At 48.3% G+C, this 23,194-nt stretch overlaps 2 protein-coding genes across 2 annotated transcripts in view; both read right to left on the bottom strand.

Moving 5' to 3' along the window:
• The window catches only part of LOC125941011 (calcium-activated chloride channel regulator family member 3-like), a 226,166-nt gene that overhangs the window by 108,009 nt on the left and 94,963 nt on the right, over positions 1–23,194 (bottom strand). The gene's annotated exons all lie outside the window — the stretch shown is intronic.
• LOC125940927 (calcium-activated chloride channel regulator 2-like) overlaps positions 1–23,194 on the bottom strand; it is a 68,653-nt gene that overhangs the window by 42,848 nt on the left and 2,611 nt on the right. The window contains exons 2-3 of the mRNA XM_049657658.1: positions 11,504–11,716; positions 859–1,126 (exon numbers count right to left, since the gene is read on the bottom strand). Of these exons, the coding sequence (XP_049513615.1) occupies positions 859–1,126; positions 11,504–11,716 (481 nt within the window). The remainder of the gene's footprint in view (positions 1–858; positions 1,127–11,503; positions 11,717–23,194) is intronic.

The raw sequence follows: 23,194 nt of genomic DNA, 5'->3' as shown, positions 1-23,194 counted from the left end.
AGTTTAACATTGCAGGTTCTAAAAGGCCCGAGGAGCATTTCGCCGATAAAGTTTTTCAAATGAGTTCATTATGGGAGAAGGAATTAACTGTCCGGTAACCATACCACCTGGAGGCGAGCGTCACGGCCAACGGAGACTCCCTCTTTGCCTACTATACTATCGCCTGGGCCATCAGGCGCGCCATTATTGGCTCGATGAGCAAAACTCGATGAGCTGATTGGCTGGTTGAGCTCTCCGTCACGCGAACGTGACAGTATCACCGAAAGTGATCGTCGGAGAATACGTTCCTTGTTCAGTCTTCGAACCCCACCTCTGTTTTCGTGTACTTCTCTTCCTGTCTGGCGGCGCGGTGCATTCACAGCGATGGCGTTGCGTCTTCGGCATTGGAACATTGACCGAAGTTACGTGTCATGGTGAGCGACGAAGCTAGCATTGCGCTTTGCGTCACGACGATTTGTGCGTGTGAGCTTGTGATATCACACCGGATCTATGGCTGGGGTCACAGCTTTCTCAAGAGGCAGTGCGCGTGGCGTTTTGAACTTCCATCTGTTTCGGGAGGCGAGCAGTACTGTAATACTAGCCATGCTCGTTCGCCAGCGCGTAATGTAAAAGCTGCGCTTCTCTGAATAAAATAGCCGAACCTGGTGAGGCCCCTTTCAGGGGAGTACGTCATCTTAGTGTTTCCCTGTGGTGCAACCGTTGACTAACGCGCCCAGAGTCTGTTCCAAAACGTGTGTGTGCGCTGTCGTCATGCATAGGTCTAAAGCCACGCGATGCACCGGTATTAGTGCAGTTCTAAAATGCGTAACAGACTCTATGAAGGTGAGCGATAAGAGGAACGAGCAAAATAATGCGTACCTTTGCCGTTGTCGTGAAGTGTCAAGGTAGTCAATCGACCATGCGGGTCAGTTATGTACGCCACAACCCTTGCCTTCAAAACAATCTTCTTCCCTTTGGTGACGTCGACAATGACGACAAAAGCGGATTTTTGGGGAGGGTCCATACTTGTCATTTGGCCGGCGGTAATAATGGGTTCAGTGTTGTCTTCCGGTCGTGCCATTACTCTCACGTTGATGTCCATAGGATCATTGTTGGCACTTTTGACCCGAAGCGTCCAAATACCCGGCTTGAAAAATAAAAGCATACATTCAAGAAAGAAGTCAACGACAGGTAAATATGCATATTAGAACAAGCGTCCTGCTCAAAATCATGTCTCGCGCGCAAAATACTAGTCATTATACTTTGGCAAAGACAAAAGTGCCCGGCTGATAGCGCCTTCTAAACTGACCATTTCAACTTATTGCTTTGATCAATGAGAAATTATAGCAACGACCTACGGTGGGACTAGATTGCTGACTTATACATGAATAAGTACTGACACGTATTCCGAAGCTTTAGGAATGACTATCACAATTTAATCAAGATGCAGAATAATTACAGCAGATTTATGCCACCTTGCGGAATCGCAACCCAATTTCCACCGGTGCTGCTTATTTCCAGCAGTTGCAATAAGAATATCGGTTGCCTGTAATTTAATCATGCGCTTGAAAACGTTGCGCGTGCATGACTACTCCGTTTGAAACATTGCCCACACATAACGCTTTTCAGCACTCGTTAAGCAATTTTTACAATGGAAGTATATCATCCATACAAAGTTTCCTTCACCTGAACATTGGGCATAATCTCAACACCCCCCCTCTTCCGCCCCCAAAATTTTAGCTTAATTTGATCTAGGTTCTTCTTCTTCTTTATTCTTTGTGGGGTTTTACGTGCCAAAACCAGCTCTGATTATGAGGCACGCCGTAGTGGAGGGCTCCGGATTAATTTTGACCACCTGGGGTTCTTTAACGTGCACTACAACGCAAACACAGGGGCGTTTTTGCATTTCGCCTCCATCGAAATGCGGCCGCCGCGGCCGGGATTCGATCCCGCGATCTCGTGCTAATTTTATCTAGGTTGCATTCACAATTTTCACAGGGCATCAGCGTGAATTCTGCGTTGTTCGTAACACACTTCTAATGCTTCGGATCGCTAGAATACGTTTTTACTGCAAACTCTATGATTATAGTCCGCACACTTTGAGTTTTGCCTAAATATTACCAATACCGTGCCACTTCGCAAAACTTAATCAAGATGTCTTCTGTAGTTCACTCAGAACACCGGAGAAATCAACTAGGTACAACGACCCCCTTTCAGCGAAATATAAACCTGGTATAAGCTACGCTCATGTCAGGACATTAGGGTGTATAGCTGATATCGGCCGTACGACGCTTGATAACCCGATTACGTTTTTTTACAGACACTGTGTTTCATCGGCAATCATTTGAATAGCGATTTGTGGCAGCGTCCCATCTTTTACGGATACTTGCCACGCACGGTCGCCAGCGCGTGATCTATAAGCTGCGCTTCTCTGTAAAAATAGCCGAACCTGGTGAGGGCCCTCTCAGAGCAATGCGGCGTCCTAGTGTTTCCCTGTGGTGCCACCGTTGACTAACAGGCACTGCGTGTGTTCCAAAACGTGTTTGTGCGCTGTCGTCACGCATAAATAAACACCGATTTAACGGTATCGTGCTATTCTATAATGCATAACGCTACATCAAGCTAAGCGATAAGAGGAACAAGCAAAATAATCCGTACCTTGGCCGTTGTCGCGAAGTGTCAAGATAGTCAATCGACCATGCGGGTCAGGGCAACAGGCTAAATTCTACGTCGCTCGTAAGACAGACACCCTGATAATGCTCTAGAGTGCTCGCATACGTAAATTGTTGACAAGGCCCCAATAAACCAACGCACTTTCAACCATGCCTGCACATCACCCATTACTTGACCCTTAGTGTCAGCAAACAAAGAAGCTGCCTCGTTTTTATTTCCCCGAGGACATCAGCTGAACATCGTATTGGCACGCGTACTTGTTTGTCCTTTTCCGGTGACCGCATTTCACGGGCTAACGAATGTTCAAAGTTATCGCTCAGCGCGAGGCGCCCCTGCCTGTGCCGGAAGCTTCTCGAATGCTATCACGGGTTCGATCTGTTGACTGTTCTTCGCCGAGCCTTGCGTATTCAGATTGCGTGCGTGACACGAATAGCAGTGTGTACAGTACATTGTAGAATTAACTTAAGCGAGCATCAGCGATTTCGCTGGAAGGGTGAATGAGCCATGTATAAATATCCGGCGCGTCTGATCCGCAAATGAAATTTCGACGATCGAGGAGTGTGCTCACTGCTATCAATTGTTCTCAGTGCAACTTTTTACAGCGTAAGCTGTTATGGGCTCATTTCAGCAGCCGTTTCGGTTCCCGATGGTGTCCGCCGCCGTCGCCGCCGGCGGCCGTAACCGCTATCGCCGGAGATGCGAACAAAAGTACCCCGTTTCCGCTGGGATCGAACCCGCGCCCGCTGCGTGGGAGTCAGATACTCTAACACTGAGCCACGCAAGCGCTTCATGTCAGGTAGACGACGAGATGCGATTCAGACGAGGCACGCAATCAATGCGACACGGAGCCTCCGCCAGTACGGTGGCACCGTCGAGTTAACGTGCCTGCAAAGCGTCGTGCCCGACATGTAAGTTGCACATAGCCGTTGCATGCTGCATGTAACTGGACCTGGTTAACTCAAGCAGGCTAGGTGACTATTTGTCACCAGCCCGTTTTGAAGATTCCGATAAACGATCATGATCACCATCATCATCATCAAGGGATGCGAGATGTGCGTCACGCATTGTGGATACCTCTTCGGTACACGTTATGGTGTCTCCTGGCAAGGTACGAACCGCTGCTGAAGAAGCGAAGCTTACAGCTTCGTGCGCGGCTACAACCAGGCTTGATCGGGTTCAGCAGACTGCTGTGCAGAGAGCATTACAAGCCGCAGGTCACCGTCGACGCCGGGCGGAAAGTTCAGATCGTTCTCGTCAAAACGAGGCGACCAGACTTTGCCGCGAAGACCCTGTTGTGCGTGGTGCCGAAATTGTATCTACTCTTGAGCCGCTCTACCAGCTTACGCTGTGACTGTGCTGCGTGTGCCGATCAGGCTTGTGACTTATTTTTTTCTGGAAACAGGTTCGTTCAATAAACGTTTCGTTCCGTGACTAGCGTTGAGCGGATGTGGTTGTTCACCGCTAAAGTCACTGGAAAAAAATTCAGAGTACCGCAATGGTACGCGGCGCGCCGGCACCATTGGAGTCGGCGGCCATAGTACGGTGTTACTAGAAAGTGGGTAGTTTGTTCAGGGGCCGTGAAGCGAAAAGTGCGGAATGGTTCGTCATTTGGATGCCAGCTCATGCGACAGCAGCGCCGCCGCCAAAATCCCGCGGCCATAGGATTTCCCGTCGTTTATTCGTGCTGTTGTCAGTTGTGCTGGTTTTGCGCAGCTAGCTTGCGCGTCGAACTTTGTTAAGGCAGAAAGTTGGGCTAATTGGTAACAAGCTGTATAAGATATGATTACTGGAGTAATTAATAGGTCCCGTACTTCTTTATTTAGTCCCTGTCTTGTTACACTAGTAATCATGTCTTATGCTAAAGCTTTGTGTTGTTAGTGATCTTTCTTTTGCAGTTTATGCAGTGGAAACGACGCATTCGTTTAAAATAAAGGCTTGCTTTTCATTGAAGTGCTCCAGTTCGAATTATACACAGCGGCTGTCGCCGCAATATAAAGATCTGAATGCAATATAAAACATTGGATTGCTTTTAAAGATCCAACTTTGAAATAATCATGTAGAAAAACATATGATTACCAAAAACTTCATGATACAGTAATTAATTACCATTAAGTGTGCTGTTGGTTTGTATTACTCACATTACGTAGATAATTGAGTAATTATGTAAATAATCATTTTGTTAATTATTACTTTTGCTAATCCAATTGTATGTTAATCCTGGTTCATTTAGAAATTACGTAGCCAGTCTCTTTACAGAATGTCGATGCATTGTTTGAGTGATATCTGCATGATTTATACGCACGATACTCTTTTTCATGTGTGACAAGTAATTGTAAGAATTGCATGTGCATTTCCACAGTTGATTTGCTGCCGCCTAAAGGCTAAAGTACACGTACGCGTGCCGGCGCGTGAAAGCTCGCACCAGCGCGCCTCACGCATGCGCAGGTGGTGCAGCACATAGTACGCGTCGAAGCGCGGCTCGAGCACAGATATCTTAATGTTTACCCACGCTAAGAAGTAGCGTTGTCCAACATGGCGGCCCCCATGGCTCCCGATTGAACGGTAATTCTCGTGATGGCTACGTTCTCACTCGCGCTGATCGCCAGTGACTATTGAAATGAGCTTTGTTGTTTTCTAAACTCACCTGAAACGTTACTTATGAGCGCATAGCGCGTCCAATCTCTGAGATCGTTCTGCGATTCCGGCGCCCGTAGCCCTAATGAGACGCGGCGGCATAGCAACAACATGATGGTTTCTAATGGCTTGTCATTACTCGCGAGGCGCGGCAAACGCAAGGCGCGTGGGCGCCGGCACGTGTGAGTGTAGTTTTGCCTTTACGATGCATAAGCAACAATGGTGACTTCTACGGCTAACTATTGTATAACACTTGATTTCATACTGCCATATTTAATGTATCGAGTTTGCTTGCTCTCTTTTTTCGGGGGGGGAGGGGGAGGGGGGGCTGCATTATCGGCGTAGAAGACGTGTTTCTTAGAGCCATAGTGGCGGTGCAGGGCATGCGCCTGCGCGGGGCGCCGGCCATTATGGTTCTCCTTGCTCATCTTAGTTGGAAGGGGTCAAACGTAGAGGGCACGTCTTCACAGTTCGGGCACTCGAACCCTTTCCCTCGTATGGTGGTCATGTTTGACATGTAACCGGTCGAAGAGGCGGCGACCGGACATGGTCTGGGCGAGACGCGTGTGTTGGTTGACGACATGTGCCTCGCGAAGCTGCCGATAGGTGTTCACCACCTCCAGCGCGAGAAGACGCGCGTTGGAAGTGGAGATCGGGAGGTCGAGGGCTCTCGATCTTGATCATTTTGCGGAGTACAACCTCCAAGCAATCTTGGCCATGTTTCCGTAAACGGAGGTAGGGTGTCGAATGCAGTTCTCTACTAGTTACGAAGGCATGTGCGAGCCGCACCACATCCTTACTTCGCAACCCTCCTCGCTTGCTGAAAACGCGGCGAACCATCCGGCCCACCTGGTTGCCGACTTTGCGGAGCTTGCCAAGAGTTGTGTCTGCCTTGCGATGTTGATTAATAAAGAAACAGAGTATTCGAATCTCCCCACTTCTCGGATGGGGCCGCTGGCGAGAGAAAACTGAATTGAGATTTTGCATTCTGGCGAAGGTCGAACATACACAAATTGAGACTTGGCCGGGGAGCATTGGAGGCCACAGTACGTGGCATAGTGGTCTACTGTGCTCGCCGCTGCTTGCAGGCATTCTTCCATCTCTCCTATGGTTCCCGTAGTGGCCCAGATGGCAATGTCGTCGGCGTACAGCGCATGCTGAACACTGTCGACACCCACCAGCTGTGCCGGGAGGTGTCGAGCATGCTCGAGCTGATGGGGGAACTGACTTCTGGGACCGCAGGCTACAATGAGTCATTGGCCTCGTGCGGTACTAAGACGACAACGTCGCTTTTGGGGTGTTTCCGTCAAGCACCAGCGCCCGCCCGGACTAACTACGACGGGGCTACGCGCCGACTGTGACGCGAAGCCAGAAGCCCCCTCCCGAGACTTCCGCGAAGGCCAGTATCTGGACCCTGTCAAACTGACCATCACGGAGAGGCCACTAATACTTGAAATTGGCCACCGTCAATCGAGCTTTCCCGTAGTAACCACGTCGACATTTGATTTCCAAGGTGCTACACGTTGCCTGGTTTGCAGGGGCGACCAGGCAACATTGGAGGCGGCACCCGGCGGAACGGGGACACATGACGGGCAGGATATTGCCAACTGGTGGAAGATCGTCATTGGCTAAGAAGAACTAAAGTGCATTCCCTCGTCGAGTGAAAGAGGGAAACGAAAGGGATAAAAAAGGGTGGCTTGAGTAGTGTTGTGAGAGACGCTGGACCATGTAGACGCTCAGACATGTAAACGCTCGGAGATGTAAACGCTCGGACATGCAACGACTTAGCATGTAGTAAGCTCCGGTAAGCATGGAGCCCTTGTTTGAAAATATGTACATATGTATATGAAACGCTGTTCCCTACTCTCTGGATATCTCCTTCTCCCGGCACTTGGCACGACACCACCCATGGAACCTTCGTGGCCGCTCGAACCCTCAGACTTTACGACAGCACCGGCTTTCGAGCGGAACGAAAGAGTACATGCACAGATGGCCGCGACGTCAATTCCGACTCTCGGTGCATGCGCAGTAGTGCGCAGCTGGTGGCGAAGTCGTAGAGGAAGTGGGGCGAAACTATGAACATTGCACGGGCGGCGAACGCAGACGCGCCGGGATGATGTCACAGCGCACGCGCAGTAACGCACAGCTGGTAGGGTCTCGGCGGCGCCGTGTCTGTGTCGGGCGAAGCGAGCGCGCACCTGCGTCGCGCAGTGTTGCCAGGTTTGGCTGTATATAGCCAAATTGGGCTACGGGAAAAAACTTTTGGCGTCGACTTGGGTGAGTTGGCTATGTGGCTATATTTGGGCTACTGAATATCTGCGACGTGGCGCCCTAATCCACGCTCCAGAGGTGGCTCTGATCGGGTAGAAGCAAATCTCGAAGGCCATGTTTTAGCTGGCAGAGTCGGCCGCGTGGCTGTGCGTGTGTGCGTGTGGACCTCAAACGTTTTGGGGCCCCAAAGAAATAGCGTGGAAGCCACTGCGCATGCGCAAGACGCAAACTGTGTTTGAGTTTTGCGTCGGGTACGCTATTTCATCGATTTATCAGGAGCCCCAAAAGGTGCCGCAAAAGCTTTTGTCAACAAACATGGCTGCGTCCATCGGAGCGACGGCTCTAACCTAGCACAAAACTGGGTTCGTGATTCGTGTAACGCGTCAAGTTCGTACGCTAGAAGAAGTGATTGCGGTTATTGCTTTCTCTCAACTAACATGTGCAATGGAGATTGATTCATTAACTGGACGCCGCTGATTCCGAATTTGTCAGTTTCATGGCTCGTAGGCCTAACACGCATTGACTCGGCCTAACACGCATTGACTCGGGTGAAGGTACTTAAACTTGGTTACTCAAAACTAAGCGCAACAAGTTGCATGCTGCTAATAGAATAAGTTCTAAATTGTAATTAAACACGAAAGTCGAAATTCTTTTCTGATCATAAAAACGTATATTTTATTATTTAAAACAGCTTTTCCTTAACGCCGTAGTGACGCTACAAGCGCAACCACCTCCGCAAATGCAACACGCCTATTCGAAATCTCTTAACACCTGCATGCCTCAACGCTAACACCCGCAAAACTCTTTGGTGCCCAAACTTTAGGGGCCCCTATTCTAAAACTTTATTAGTCATCAACATGGTTTGCTTTTTGACAGTAACCAGATTTCACAGCATAACCACTCTAAACAATTTGTTTACCTTTGCTCTTTGTGCGCCGTCGCGCCTTTTACCATTTCGGGCGAGTTACGTTCGGGACGTGCTCGTCGCCGAAAACGACTGCGCGCTTCTTACACTGGTGTGCCGTTTTGCGCTGCAATCTTTTAAAGCTTCGCTTACACCGATACAGAGAGTGAGTGGCATCTGTTGTTTGACACTTTTTTAACGCATGTTCTTGGCGTGCTAGAGACCTAAGATGGCGGCCAGGTTGATGTAAATGGACAAATCCGGGCAAGATAGGACGATGAGACAAATAACGCGAGATATCATGGCGCGAAAGAGTTGTTGTAGCTCACAAAAAAAGAAGCCGTGAGCACGTCGCCATCGTAGATCGCTATAGGCAGCTGAACTTCTAAGCCGTAGGCAGAGATGGCGTGAGAGATCGATGACGCTGAACATTATTTTGCGTTCACGACAGCTAAAAAGCAAAGTTCGTAGTTAATATTACTGACAATAACTAAAAATAATAACTTAGTACTATCTGTCATAAAATAAAAGCAGTGATTTCGCCCTCTGCAATGATTCGCTGGAATTTAAGAGCTTTCGCGGCCAACCCAAAAGTGTTCTCTGCTAGCATGATGCCGGTGTTGTTGATGTCAAGTGCTGACTGTCTCGGCGGCACGGACCTTTTGTTACGACGGGTTGAGCAAAAAAGGATTGCCGTAGTCGAATGTGAAAATGTATGCACCAATAAAACTGCAAATAAATATGGCTATATTTGGCTACGAATTATTTTGCACTTTTTTTTCTGTTTGGCTACATTTGGGCTACAACTTCTCAAGCTTTTGGCTACGCCGCCTCGTCGGACCTCGCAACACTGGCGTCGCGGTTACTAGGCAACGCGAGGTGGAGTCATAACTCGGCGTGGTTTTTCACGGAAGACTAACGGAGTTACGGATAGCTTTAACAGCTTCGCTGTTAAAACTCCATGGGAATGGAGCATATTAAACTCTCATTCGAGAATGCGCTAGGTGACGAGGCATTTACTCCTACCTGGGATTATTTCTGTTTAGTGTGTATGGACACTCCAAGTGCATTTCAACCGTCGTCGTCACCTTGAGGTTCCGTATAAAGTCCAAGGGCTATAAAAGCGTCGCAGCGCGCCGTATTCTGTGTGCGCAAGTGAAAGCGTGCAACGATGAGCCGCGCAAGAGCGACGCGGAAGGGAAGCCGTGCTCCAGTCGCGCGCAACGCTCCGGAGGGCGCGCCGCCCGAGCGACCGCGCGCGCCCGCCGGGCTGCAAGTCTCTGGGGGGAGGGTAGGGAAGGGGGAGGCAGCGCACTGCGCCGCGCGCTTCCACCCGTGCCGCTGTGTCTTGAAAGTAGAGTGTACTAGAATATGGTCATTGTCTAGTACACTCTACTTGAAAGCCATCTACGACGGGGGCGCGTATTTCTATTTGCGCCCAAGCCCATTGCTCGACCGCTGGCGCCGCCGTGCTGCGCTCGCGCGTACCATGTTTCAAGCCGCCGCCGTTGGAACGGCGGAGGCGTTGACGGAGAACACGCTGGCCTGGTGGCGACTAGGCACGACTGTGGCTGCTGTTAGGGGATCGATGGTATTCCTAAATAAACGCATCACTGTCTTGATGATCCAAATATAATCTCACTATCAGGGAGGGAGCAGTCTACCTGACTGGAGCAGTTTTTTTATTTGGGGTGTTGCGGAGCGCAGCGTAGCAACACCCCAACAACTGCCGCTTCGCGTCGGCGCCCGGCACCACGGCTTCCGCCGTGACACCGGGGTTCAACCGACCGCGCTGGCAAACAGAGAGTAAAAAAAAAGAAAAGCGTGATATTGAGAAAAAAAATTCTGACAAAGGCGAGATTCGAACCCGCGTACGCCTGGGCTCAAAGCGAGCGTCGTAATCACTAAGCCACATAGCCACGCTACCGCAACGAACATTTATGTAAACCATATGGGCCGGTATTTTGTAGCGATGCCTTTAATGTCATAATGCCTTTTCGCGCTTATCGCGCTTCGTCAGTGGTCGGAGCGACGGTCCACTCGCATTATCAACGGGATCAGCCGGCCGTGAGCGGTGGATGATAAGACTAGAATAGAATAAGTCATAATGCCTTGCTACAAAATCGCGGCCATGATTGCGTTCGAGCGCCCTCGGCGAAAGAAACCACCTAGAAACATGGTACGCGCGAGCGGCGCAAGGCGGCGCCAGCGGTCGAGCACTGGTCTTGGGCGCAAATAGAAACACGCGACGGGGGCAAAGTGCTTCCTCCCTGAGCTATGTTTTCGCGGCTTCATTCGCGTTGATAAGAGCGCCGGGACGAGGTTCAGTTGCCCCACTGCTGCCGCCGCGCTTTCTCACTACAGCGTTTTGACAGTCAGTTTCCGCGGTCATCGACTGAGATGCTTCCATGTTTGCTTGTGCGCGCGGGACATCATGCTTATTAATTTAGTTAGTGTGCCTATGTTTACTAATGTATACGGCCAATAAAACTATTATCTTTATTTCGTATAGCTGTCCACTAGTTTGCTATTGCAATCGATGCTTCGGATTTGAGGCGAAAGGGCGACTTTTTTTTAGCACCAGCAGCCCGTCTGTTACAGCAGGATTATTATTACCGCGCAGGTGGTGGATCACATTGAAGTGAGGCTGAAGAGCGGCCTCTCTCTAGCCCGTGCATTCTCGCCACGAAAAAAAAAAAAATGGTGAGAGACACAGATAGTGCACAGTGCGGGATGTACCCCAAAAATGCAAGTCGTATTAATAAAATAAAAAGTAGACATGGGTAGACAAATCAATTAGCTCAAGCAGGCTAGGTGGCCATTTATCGACGCCCCGTTTCCAAGGAGGTGTTATTAGAAATTACCAGTCACCATTATGACGCCATCTCTTGTAGTGTCTTCTTCGAGCGTGGCATAGGGCAAGCCGAACGCAAAATTTCAGAGTCGTACTATGAAGACAAACGTCCATACAGTGCTTCCCTCCAAAATATACTGTGCGCAATCGGGGTTAGTGAATAATTATTGCTTTGCTAGTGAACTTACCTGTGCTCGGTCCGGTATGGTTATATGGACCACGTGACTAATCACAACCGTACGGCAGCTTGTGCAGTTCTTTCCATGAGGGTCGATAAGCCATGTGTGGATATTTTTCTCCGCACTAACTCTAGTTAAGACTGTTGCTTTCTTTGTCAAACCAATATCGATGGGGAATTCGATACTGATCTCATTGGTGAAGTTTCTTTCGTCGTGCAAAACCTGCGTCGCGAAAAAATATTGGACAGTTATCTTATGACTATGTCCAAACGCACTGACCAAGGAGCGGTTTCATGTTGGACTTAAGAAAAAAATGTATATTTACAGATTAAAAAAAGAGAAACACAACTAAGGGATGGAAAACGTCATCTGCCGATGCGCAAAGCGTCATACCATTGTATAATTAGGAATTATTAGGGCGGAAGTCTTAGATGGTTCATGGGTCGGATATTTGACCGTCCAGAAAATTCAATGGCATCAGAATTGACTGGGCACCTGAGCTGATGGTGCCACCATTGATGGCCGAACCCACCAGCTTTGGCAGGAGTCGAACCCAAGAACGTTGATGGGAGTCAAACCCACGACAATTGGTCTTACTCAAGGCGAAGTTAAGGTGTCACCAAGATGCCACCAACAAAGGTCGTGGGTTTGAGTATTTAACTCCACTTTAATTAAGATATAGTTAAGACTCGAACCCACGACATTTAGTGTTATTTAAGGCGAAGTTCATTAGGGCACAGTTAAGTAAGATATAGTTAAATAATGCCCTCGAATCCACGACCTTTGGTGGGTGTCGAACCCACCACCTTCGGTGTTAATTAGGGCGAAGCTAATTAAAGCGCAGTCATTTAGGTAGAGTTAACTAAGATATTGGAATGCACGACCTTTCGTGGGAGAAAACAATAGGAAGTAACAACGCATTCGAATGAAAATGTCAAGTAATTGCGAGTGTCAAGTACCCGTGAGCGCAGGCTTTCGCCTTCATCCTCTTCAGCGTGCGCTAATGTGACTCAACTTTTTTTATTATCTTAGAACGTTTCCTATATTCCTCGCATTTCATTGTTATATCTTCCCGTTTTAATGTGAGGGCATTACTTGGCTCATTGTGCGACCCCACTGTAATCAGAAAGCCGTGGCAGAAAAAGGGCACACAAATTACGTCTTCTTCCCCTACCTAAAAAGAAAGAAAAATGGGTCCTGATCGTGCCTTCCTAATGGATGGTGAATATGTCGCAGATGATAATGACGGCATGGTCGAAGTACTCCTCGTTTTTACATTCCGGTGCGTTTCAGTCACGGCAGACGGCTTGAAAAGACCTGCAACTGCTCTGTGAAATATGAGGCGGCTATGCCGCCAGGCCAGGATGACTCAACAGACCGGACAGTCACAGCCGCAACAACTACGAACTTTACTATTCCCCAATCGGTTGCTGTGGACACACACAGGAGAAGGAATACAATCTTAGAAATGAAAAATAAAATTAGAATAAAGAAATCAGTTGCATATTTACAAGTTACATGATATATATTTACAGGTGGTGAGGGCCTAGGAGAGCCGACATCCCTGTATCTTGCTCCCGGACCAGAGAAACGAAGAAAGAGAAATAAAAAAAAAACATGAAAATATCAGTACACTACGCTGAAAAAAATAAAAGAAACAGAAACAAGATTATGCACTGTTAAGAGAAGAAAAATAATTATTAGTGATTTGAACTCGCAACCTGTCTTTTATCTTTTTTTAGATCAGAGGCCTCTCAGGCTGACACTCGCGTTCTATCGTCGCGTCCCGGACGCCGCATTCTGACTTAGTGAGATGAGGCCATAGCCTCCGACATCCTGGCTCACGAGGCGCATCAGTCACACACACGCCGGCGCTCAACGGTGTTATAACTTGTGCATATTTTACATCTATCCTAGGGTCAGGAAGAGCCGGGGCGACACCACGGATACGACTTCCCACAAGGCGAGGGCAACAAGGGCGCCACGCGTCTACCCCATGCCTCTCGGCTTTTCCAAGCTATGCCCCAGGCGTCGGAAAAGGGCGCCCCGCACTGTCCAGAGACAGCGGGAAATTTACTTTCGTCTCTCCCGTTTGATACAAATAAGGGAAAACAGGAGGTCAATGCAAGAAAAATTCACTGCGTAGGCATCTTACGACTTCTTGTTGTCCTTGGGCAATCACCAAGCTGTTTTGGTTGCCAATGTGGTACCGAGTGTCCACAACTCTTGTCTTTTGGGTGTTGTGCGCCACCTTTGGGGGTCTAATGCGGCTTTATCAATGCCGCACACCGGTGCGACAGAGCCAACCATCAGGCCACAAAACTGGTCACGAAATGTTTCGCATCACTCAGCTCTGCGCAGCAGCCATCCCCGTTGCTGTGGCTTTGGGTCAGCCACGACCCCCAAACCTATGGCGGGGTATCATGGAGCCAATAAGACCACGGTTCGGTGTGCCGACCTCGAAGACACAGGATTTGCGAGACCCGCCATGACTCCCCAGTCCGTTCCTTCACCAATTGTCATGGTGGTCGTTTCCGCTCAGAATGCGAAATCACCTACGGCTTCAAGCATTGCTGCGTGCTGACTTGGCATGTCATTTTTATGTCAGCATGTTAGCTGAGTATGACTGCCATTTGAGGCTGTCGCGGCAGCATGATTGCTGCTTGTTGTCCATGCCACCTGTATGATAAGCCGCTTTAGAAGAGGTGACAATAGAGAAGAAAAAAAATAAAAGAAGAAATAAAAGGCTGGAATACGAGAGACAAAGGAAACTTACATGCCCTATTTCAGAAGTGCCCTGTGAGGGTCGCAATCTGCCATTGCAAAATACCTGTATGATTCGTTTTATTTTTTCTTATCGTGGTCAGCGTGGCCTAGTTGGGTTCGAGCCCTACCGCCGCCGGGCACAAACTGGTTCAAATGGACACAGGTGCTCCCCGGCCTGGCCCTCGGCTTTCTTCAGGGGTGATACGGTAGGGAAACGAGCCTGCGCCCTAAATTCCCGTCGAAACCCACGTGAGCACAAAAAAAAAAACAAGTAATGTTTGAGCCGCTCCCATGGCGGCCATTTGCCATGCGGCGCCCGGAATGCACCTGTTGAGGTGCGGACCCCTACGGGTTGGAGATAAATACCCCTTTCCAAACGTTGAGGTCCCATATTGACCAAACGCCAGGCCGAAAGCGCGCTTGTACCTATTCTACTGGCAGACACCCGGCGGCAGAGCTTGTCTCCCACAGCGGCAGCGGATGCTCTTCAACAGGGCCGTCTGTAGTTGCACGAGAGGCGCCCAGATACGAATCGGAAATCTCTTTTTGGCCCCCTTTCTAGATGTGAACCCCCACGATAGCCGAGCGCCAGGCCAGGGAATATATCTACCCATTAGGAAGAATGAGCGCAACTTGCACTAGTGGTGCAAGGCTGGAACAAACAGCGGAGTTTGTAATCGACCAAGCTACAGCCACGGTCGCTATCCCGACGACGCTGGATACTCCAACGCGGACTCTCGCGTTCTCGTTCTCGAAATTCAGGATCTTCAACTCGACAACGCCTTTTCTCGGTGGCAGATTCGGCACGGTATACCGGATCGGCTCGCCGCCGATGCGCAGATTCTCGCTTGGTCGCACGACGTGCTTCAAGACGCGGCCTGTCGAGGCGTTGACCTGTCGAGGCGTTGACCTGTCGAGGCGTTGACCTGTCGAGGCGTTGACCTGTCGAGGCGTTGACCTGTCGAGGCGAAGCGAGGCACATTTTTTTTTGGTAATGCTTTATTTAGACAATTCATTGTCTGGGATGAAGGGGCTAAAGGCAGGTGCAACTGCCTGACAGAGGCCCCCCTACCCATACATTACTCAGCGGGTGGGACATTATGAAGGATAGTGCAACAATGTAGAAAAAAAAAATGAACAATGAACAACACGCAATCAAATACAAAAAGAGCAAGAATCTTACACTGGATACATAGTATAGCATCGGTTAATGCGAGAGAACAAGGAAATATTTAAACAAACAAATAATACTAATCAGTGTTACAAAACATTATACAACAAATAGGAGAAAAAATGTAAGAACGAGTAGAGACTAAAAAAATGGGGAAAAATATCGAGACCAAATAGAAGAGCTAAGCACCGTACAGAAGTTTTAAGAGCTAAGCAAAAGATAATTTCTAACCTTTTTCTTGAGACTGTAAGCCGACCTGCATTCCTGAATCATATTAGCGATTTCTCGATTATTTAGGAAATGAGGTACCAGGTAGGCGAGTGTCTGAGTACCATAATTGGTTCTAAACATAGGTGTTCTAAGTCTGTTATGCCTAAGGTGATATTGTGAGTTGTCAGATGGCGAAGATGTGGACAGGGTATTTGGGTCATGCAAAATTTCCTTATGTGTATACATAGCAAGCCTTAATTGGAATAACTTATCTACTTTGAGTATGTTTAGTTTGAAAAAAAATGGCGCTGTGTGGTCAATTCGTTTAAGGTTCTCTATGCAACGAACAGCTCTTTTTTGTAGGATTGTCAACCTATCTAAATTTGTCTTAGTAGTTGTACCCCAGATTAGTAGACAGTAGTGTAGATGTGAATGAACAAGGGCATAGTATAATTGAAGTTTTAACCATTTTGGTACCAAGGTTCTTATGTTATATAATATTGAAATTGACTTGCACATATTTGCATGGAGCTTGTTTACATGAGGTGTCCAGCTCAAGTTCTCTTCGAAAACAACACCTAGGAATTTATAAGTAGGAAGCCGTTCGATAGAAGAGCCTTTAAAGCTAATACAAGTACTATAGTCATCAGGTTTATTACGGCTTTTAAAGATAATATACTTAGTTTTTCCTACATTTAGTTGAAGCTGATTTAAATTCAACCAGTTTGATAGTTCTGTTAACCAACTATTAGCGGCTATTTCAAGTTCAAGTAAATGTTTGCCTGTGAAAAAGATGCTAGTGTCGTCTGCATAGAGAATTATGTCAGGGGTTCGCGGTATATTCACAATATCGTTTATATAAAAAATAAAGAATAATGGTCCAAGGATTGAGCCTTGTGGTACGCCATATCTTATCTGTTGTGATTGGGAACGGTAACCATTTACACTAGTAAACTGCACCCTGTCGGATAGATAACTGCGTATCAGATTTAATACCAAACCTCTAACACCGTAGAGAGGGAGTTTACGAAACAAAATGGGATGCTTAATGGAATCAAACGCCTTTTTAAAGTCTAGAAATAATCCGAGAATGTATTGCTTATTATCAATATTAGTAACTAACTTTTCTTTTATATCCAGGAGTGCCATTTCGGTTGATTTCTTTTCACGGAAGCCAAATTGTTGCCGGGCAAGCATTTGGTGGTCGTCAAGGAACTTCATTAATCGTGATTTTAGTGCATATTCTAAGACTTTCGAGAACAGAGGTAGCACAGATATAGGCCGGTAGTTATTTAAGTCATTGTGAGAGCCACCTTTGTGGATGACTACTACTTTAGCTATCTTCATGCCTTCAGGAAAGGTGCCTGTGGCGAAAGCTTGATTGCAGATATGCTGCAGTGGGCCGCATAGTAATTCGGCAATATGTTTAATTGGATCAGCCTTAATGTTATCATAACCAGCAGCAGTATCTTTATTTAACGATTTCAGGTATTTGACTATTTCTTGTTTACTACAAGGTGCCAAAAAATAGATTTTGCGCAGGGAGAAGAAATATATTGTTCACAGTCGTTTGTTATGTCACCTGTCTGACCTGCTGCACCTGAAGTAAGGAAATGATCATTGAATTTATCCGCTAGACTGGCTTCAGTGAACTCAACGCCGTCAATGGTTAGTGTCGTAGGAAGGCTATCTTGATTTACCTATGAGTATAGACGTGCCAACTTCCAGGCTTTCCTGGGATTACAGCAGACCTCAGCAAATCTAGCCTGATAATACTGAATACGGGCTCTCTACAAATCCGAGTTTAATTTGTTGCGAACCTTTTTGTATTCATGTAGCAGAGATATGTCTCTTAGTCTAATGAAGTTATGGTATAGTTTATCTCTTTCTCTAATTCTGTTGTAAAGATCTCTGTTAATCCATGGTTTCCTAGACTTGCTGTGCTTCTTATAGTATTGGAGTGGGAAGGCAGCATCATAGGAACTCTTTACATGTTGCAGGAACAGTTCATATGATAAACTAGGGTTTTGCTCACTGTACACGTCACTCCAGTCAATACTCTCAACACTAGCATGAAATATAGACAATGCATTGGCATTGAAGGAGCGATATGCAACAGGAGCATCGTTATCATTTTTTTTCTTTCTTTGCAGCAGGGAAAAAACAAAATACTGATAAGTGATCGCTCAGATCAGTTGTTAGCACACCAGCGTTGACGTCACTTTTTATCATGGTTAGTTATGCATAAGTCTAGCAGTGTTTCAGTTGCTGTTGTTATTCTAGTGGGCAGTCCTATTAAGTTTGTGCATGAGAATGACTTGATTATATCTAGAAATTGTCGACTTTGTGGGCTGAGCAATAGCAGATCAATATTAAAATCACCAACAAGGACAATAGGCAAACTCCTTAAGGACGCATATTCAAAAACCGTAGTTATAAATCCAAAAAATTCTTGCGTATCCCCTGATGGGGTGCGATAAACTGAGACGATCAGAGATGTTACACATTTAACAGCAATAGACTCATAATGTGCACAAACGGAACAAAATTCGGGAAGCACCTCATATAAGACATCTTTGATATATAATGACACTCCACCACCCCTACGATTCGGTCTATATACACCTTCATGTTTATATCCTTCGAAAAATACTACATCGAACGCACATGAGTACCAAGTCTCAGTGAAGGCCAAGAAATGAAACGTATGACCTAATGAATCAAGCAGTACATCAGTTAGTTTGTTTCTCAGACTGCGTACATTTAAATGGAAAATCGACATTCTGTCCTGCTTCTTAAAAGAGGGGCACTGCACAAAAGATTTAAAAGATTCAGCATCATGATATATGGCTTCGTGGAAGATAGCCATGATAGCAAAACTCGCAATTGAACACAAGTTATAGAGGAAAATAAGTCATTCAGCGAATCTTATCAAGGTCGCTTTCACTGTCAATGCGCAGTGCTCGATCACCAGGCATCCTGCGCACAAAAACTTGCCGTTTTTATATCACGCAAACTGATAATGAAACTCCACAGCGTTTGCCTTCGTTAGCCAAAGAAGTTTCTTGTTCTGTGGCGTGAGATTGTCAAGGAAATACACGTCTGAGCTAGCGGCTTTTAATTCGGCCTTCTTAGCCATCCACTGATCACGTGTGGCACGTGATGCGAAACGGACTAGCACGACAGGAACTTTGCCAGTTTTTGGCGGAAGTCTGTGCACGCCTTCAACTTCGGAGCTAGACAATTCAGGAAGGGAAAGCTTAGTTGCTAAATTATTCAGCTTCCCGAGCAAATTTTCATTCTGGGTGACAGGTAAACCATGTATTACAATATTTTGTCGTCTGCTGTATTGCTCTAGGACATTGACTTGCTTTTGCAACTCAAGCACATTCATGTTGGTGTTAGATGATCCGGCGGAATCTGCCCTCTTTTTAAGGGCGGTTGTTTCAGTTGCTTGCTTTTGCATTTCAGAAAGCACCGAATCATATTGATCAGACAAATGCTGAACAGACAGCTCCAATTTGTCCACTGTATTCTTTAATACCATTAGTGCATCCACCTTGCTTTGTATTTCAGGTATTTGGGCCAGCTTATTATTAATTTGAATAAGTATTTTATCGAAGGTCAATTCATGCTCGCCGGTGTGGCTCTTTGCGCCACGAGCACTTCGGGCCGCCAAAACAACGCATGTTTGGCACTTCCATGTTTTCTTTGCGGCATCGTCTTTTTTGAAGGTCGTCTTGCTCACACCCGAGCAAGCTCCCAGGTGATAGCCGTATTTGCATTCAGAGCAGGTTGGGTATGTACCGTTTTCTAAGAGTGGCTCATAACAAACTAAACAGGCATCGCACTCGGACATATTGAACAGAGCAAAATCAAAGACTCACGGCAACAATGGTCAATGAAAGGCAGCTACAAGCTCAACAGGAAGCCACTGCATCAGTGAAGGCGGCAGTGGCGGCAACGACAGTGTTTAGTGCAATGTAAATACAGTGTACACCCACCTGCAAAGTCAGACGATAGGAATTAGTCACGAGCCGGCTGTCTCCATTGCCGCCACCGCTGAGCAAATGGTCCTCCAGTGCCTGGATTGCGCCTTTTGTAGGAGCGTCTTGGTGACGTAGGCCACGTTGGGGGCGCTGTCGATTCTTGATACGGCTCCGGAATTCTTGATATGGCGTTGAAGAAGTGAAAGAGGCATCAGGTGCCGATCAGTAACCACACTTTGGCCAGTAACTGCAAAGTCAGACGGTAGGAATTAGTCACGAGCCGGCTGTCTCCATTGCCGCCACCGCTGAGCAAATGGTCCTCCAGTGCCTGGATTGCGCCTTTTGTAGGAGCGTCTTGGTGACGTAGGCCACGTTGGGGGCGCTGTCGATTCTTGATACGGCTCCGGAATTCTTGATATGGCGCTGAAGAAGTGAAAGAGGCAGCAGGTACCGATCAGTAACCACACTTTGGCCAGTAACTGCAAAGTCAGACGATAGGAATTAGTCACGAGCCGGCTGTCTCCATTGCCGCCACCGCTGAGCAAATGGTCCTCCAGTGCCTGGATTGCGCCTTTTGTAGGAGCGTCTTGGTGACGTAGGCCACGTTGGGGGCGCTGTCGATTCTTGATACGGCTCCGGAATTCTTGATATGGCGTTGAAGAAGTGAAAGAGGCATCAGGTGCCGATCAGTAACCACACTTTGGCCAGTAACTGCAAAGTCAGACGGTAGGAATTAGTCACGAGCCGGCTGTCTCCATTGCCGCCACCGCTGAGCAAATGGTCCTCCAGTGCCTGGATTGCGCCTTTTGTAGGAGCGTCTTGGTGACGTAGGCCACGTTGGGGGCGCTGTCGATTCTTGATACGGCTCCGGAATTCTTGATATGGCGTTGAAGAAGTGAAAGAGGCATCAGGTGCCGATCAGTAACCACACTTTGGCCAGTAACTGCAAAGTCAGACGATAGGAATTAGTCACGAGCCGGCTGTCTCCATTGCCGCCACCGCTGAGCAAATGGTCCTCCAGTGCCTGGATTGCGCCTTTTGTAGGAGCGTCTTGGTGACGTAGGCCACGTTGGGGGCGCTGTCGATTCTTGATACGGCTCCGGAATTCTTGATATGGCGTTGAAGAAGTGAAAGAGGCATCAGGTGCCGATCAGTAACCACACTTTGGCCAGTAACTGCAAAGTCAGACGGTAGGAATTAGTCACGAGCCGGCTGTCTCCATTGCCGCCACCGCTGAGCAAATGGTCCTCCAGTGCCTGGATTGCGCCTTTTGTAGGAGCGTCTTGGTGACGTAGGCCACGTTGGGGGCGCTGTCGATTCTTGATACGGCTCCGGAATTCTTGATATGGCGTTGAAGAAGTGAAAGAGGCATCAGGTGCCGATCAGTAACCACACTTTGGCCAGTAACTGCAAAGTCAGACGGTAGGAATTAGTCACGAGCCGGCTGTCTCCATTGCCGCCACCGCTGAGCAAATGGTCCTCCAGTGCCTGGATTGCGCCTTTTGTAGGAGCGTCTTGGTGACGTAGGCCACGTTGGGGGCGCTGTCGATTCTTGATACGGCTCCGGAATTCTTGATATGGCGTTGAAGAAGTGAAAGAGGCATCAGGTGCCGATCAGTAACCACACTTTGGCCAGTAACTGCAAAGTCAGACGGTAGGAATTAGTCACGAGCCGGCTGTCTCCATTGCCGCCACCGCTGAGCAAATGGTCCTCCAGTGCCTGGATTGCGCCTTTTGTAGGAGCGTCTTGGTGACGTAGGCCACGTTGGGGGCGCTGTCGATTCTTGATACGGCTCCGGAATTCTTGATATGGCGTTGAAGAAGTGAAAGAGGCATCAGGTGCCGATCAGTAACCACACTTTGGCCAGTAACTGCAAAGTCAGACGGTAGGAATTAGTCACGAGCCGGCTGTCTCCATTGCCGCCACCGCTGAGCAAATGGTCCTCCAGTGCCTGGATTGCGCCTTTTGTAGGAGCGTCTTGGTGACGTAGGCCACGTTGGGGGCGCTGTCGATTCTTGATACGGCTCCGGAATTCTTGATATGGCGTTGAAGAAGTGAAAGAGGCATCAGGTGCCGATCAGTAACCACACTTTGGCCAGTAACTGCAAAGTCAGACGGTAGGAATTAGTCACGAGCCGGCTGTCTCCATTGCCGCCACCGCTGAGCAAATGGTCCTCCAGTGCCTGGATTGCGCCTTTTGTAGGAGCGTCTTGGTGACGTAGGCCACGTTGGGGGCGCTGTCGATTCTTGATACGGCTCCGGAATTCTTGATATGGCGTTGAAGAAGTGAAAGAGGCATCAGGTGCCGATCAGTAACCACACTTTGGCCAGTAACTGCAAAGTCAGACGGTAGGAATTAGTCACGAGCCGGCTGTCTCCATTGCCGCCACCGCTGAGCAAATGGTCCTCCAGTGCCTGGATTGCGCCTTTTGTAGGAGCGTCTTGGTGACGTAGGCCACGTTGGGGGCGCTGTCGATTCTTGATACGGCTCCGGAATTCTTGATATGGCGCTGAAGAAGTGAAAGAGGCATCAGGTGCCGATCAGTAACCACACTTTGGCCAGTAACTGCAAAGTCAGACGGTAGGAATTAGTCACGAGCCGGCTGTCTCCATTGCCGCCACCGCTGAGCAAATGGTCCTCCAGTGCCTGGATTGCGCCTTTTGTAGGAGCGTCTTGGTGACGTAGGCCACGTTGGGGGCGCTGTCGATTCTTGATACGGCTCCGGAATTCTTGATATGGCGTTGAAGAAGTGAAAGAGGCATCAGGTGCCGATCAGTAACCACACTTTGGCCAGTAACTGCAAAGTCAGACGGTAGGAATTAGTCACGAGCCGGCTGTCTCCATTGCCGCCACCGCTGAGCAAATGGTCCTCCAGTGCCTGGATTGCGCCTTTTGTAGGAGCGTCTTGGTGACGTAGGCCACGTTGGGGGCGCTGTCGATTCTTGATACGGCTCCGGAATTCTTGATATGGCGTTGAAGAAGTGAAAGAGGCATCAGGTGCCGATCAGTAACCACACTTTGGCCAGTAACTGCAAAGTCAGACGGTAGGAATTAGTCACGAGCCGGCTGTCTCCATTGCCGCCACCGCTGAGCAAATGGTCCTCCAGTGCCTGGATTGCGCCTTTTGTAGGAGCGTCTTGGTGACGTAGGCCACGTTGGGGGCGCTGTCGATTCTTGATACGGCTCCGGAATTCTTGATATGGCGCTGAAGAAGTGAAAGAGGCAGCAGGTACCGATCAGTAACCACACTTTGGCCAGTAACTGCAAAGTCAGACGATAGGAATTAGTCATGAGCTGGCTGTCTCTGTTGCCGCCACCGCTGAGCAAACATGTGGTTGCCAGGCGACCCGAAGTGACGTCATGGCTAGACGGAGCACGTGCGCGGTTGTAGCAGCTCGGCGCGGCGGTGCGGAGCGGCGGTGAAGCGAGGCGCAGCTGTGGCAAGTGGTTGCTAGGCACCGCGCAGTGACGCAATCGCCAAGCGCCGTTTCTGGTATACGCTATACGGACCAACCTCCGGCTCCGCTGTTAAAAACAGGTGGGTTTCCAGCGACACCGGGAT

This window comes from Dermacentor silvarum, chromosome 10 (genome assembly GCF_013339745.2).
Source record: "Dermacentor silvarum isolate Dsil-2018 chromosome 10, BIME_Dsil_1.4, whole genome shotgun sequence".
Classification (NCBI taxonomy): domain Eukaryota; kingdom Metazoa; phylum Arthropoda; class Arachnida; order Ixodida; family Ixodidae; genus Dermacentor; species Dermacentor silvarum.
The sequence above is the reverse complement of the archived record's forward strand: the minus strand, read 5'-3'. Positions and strand labels throughout refer to the sequence as shown.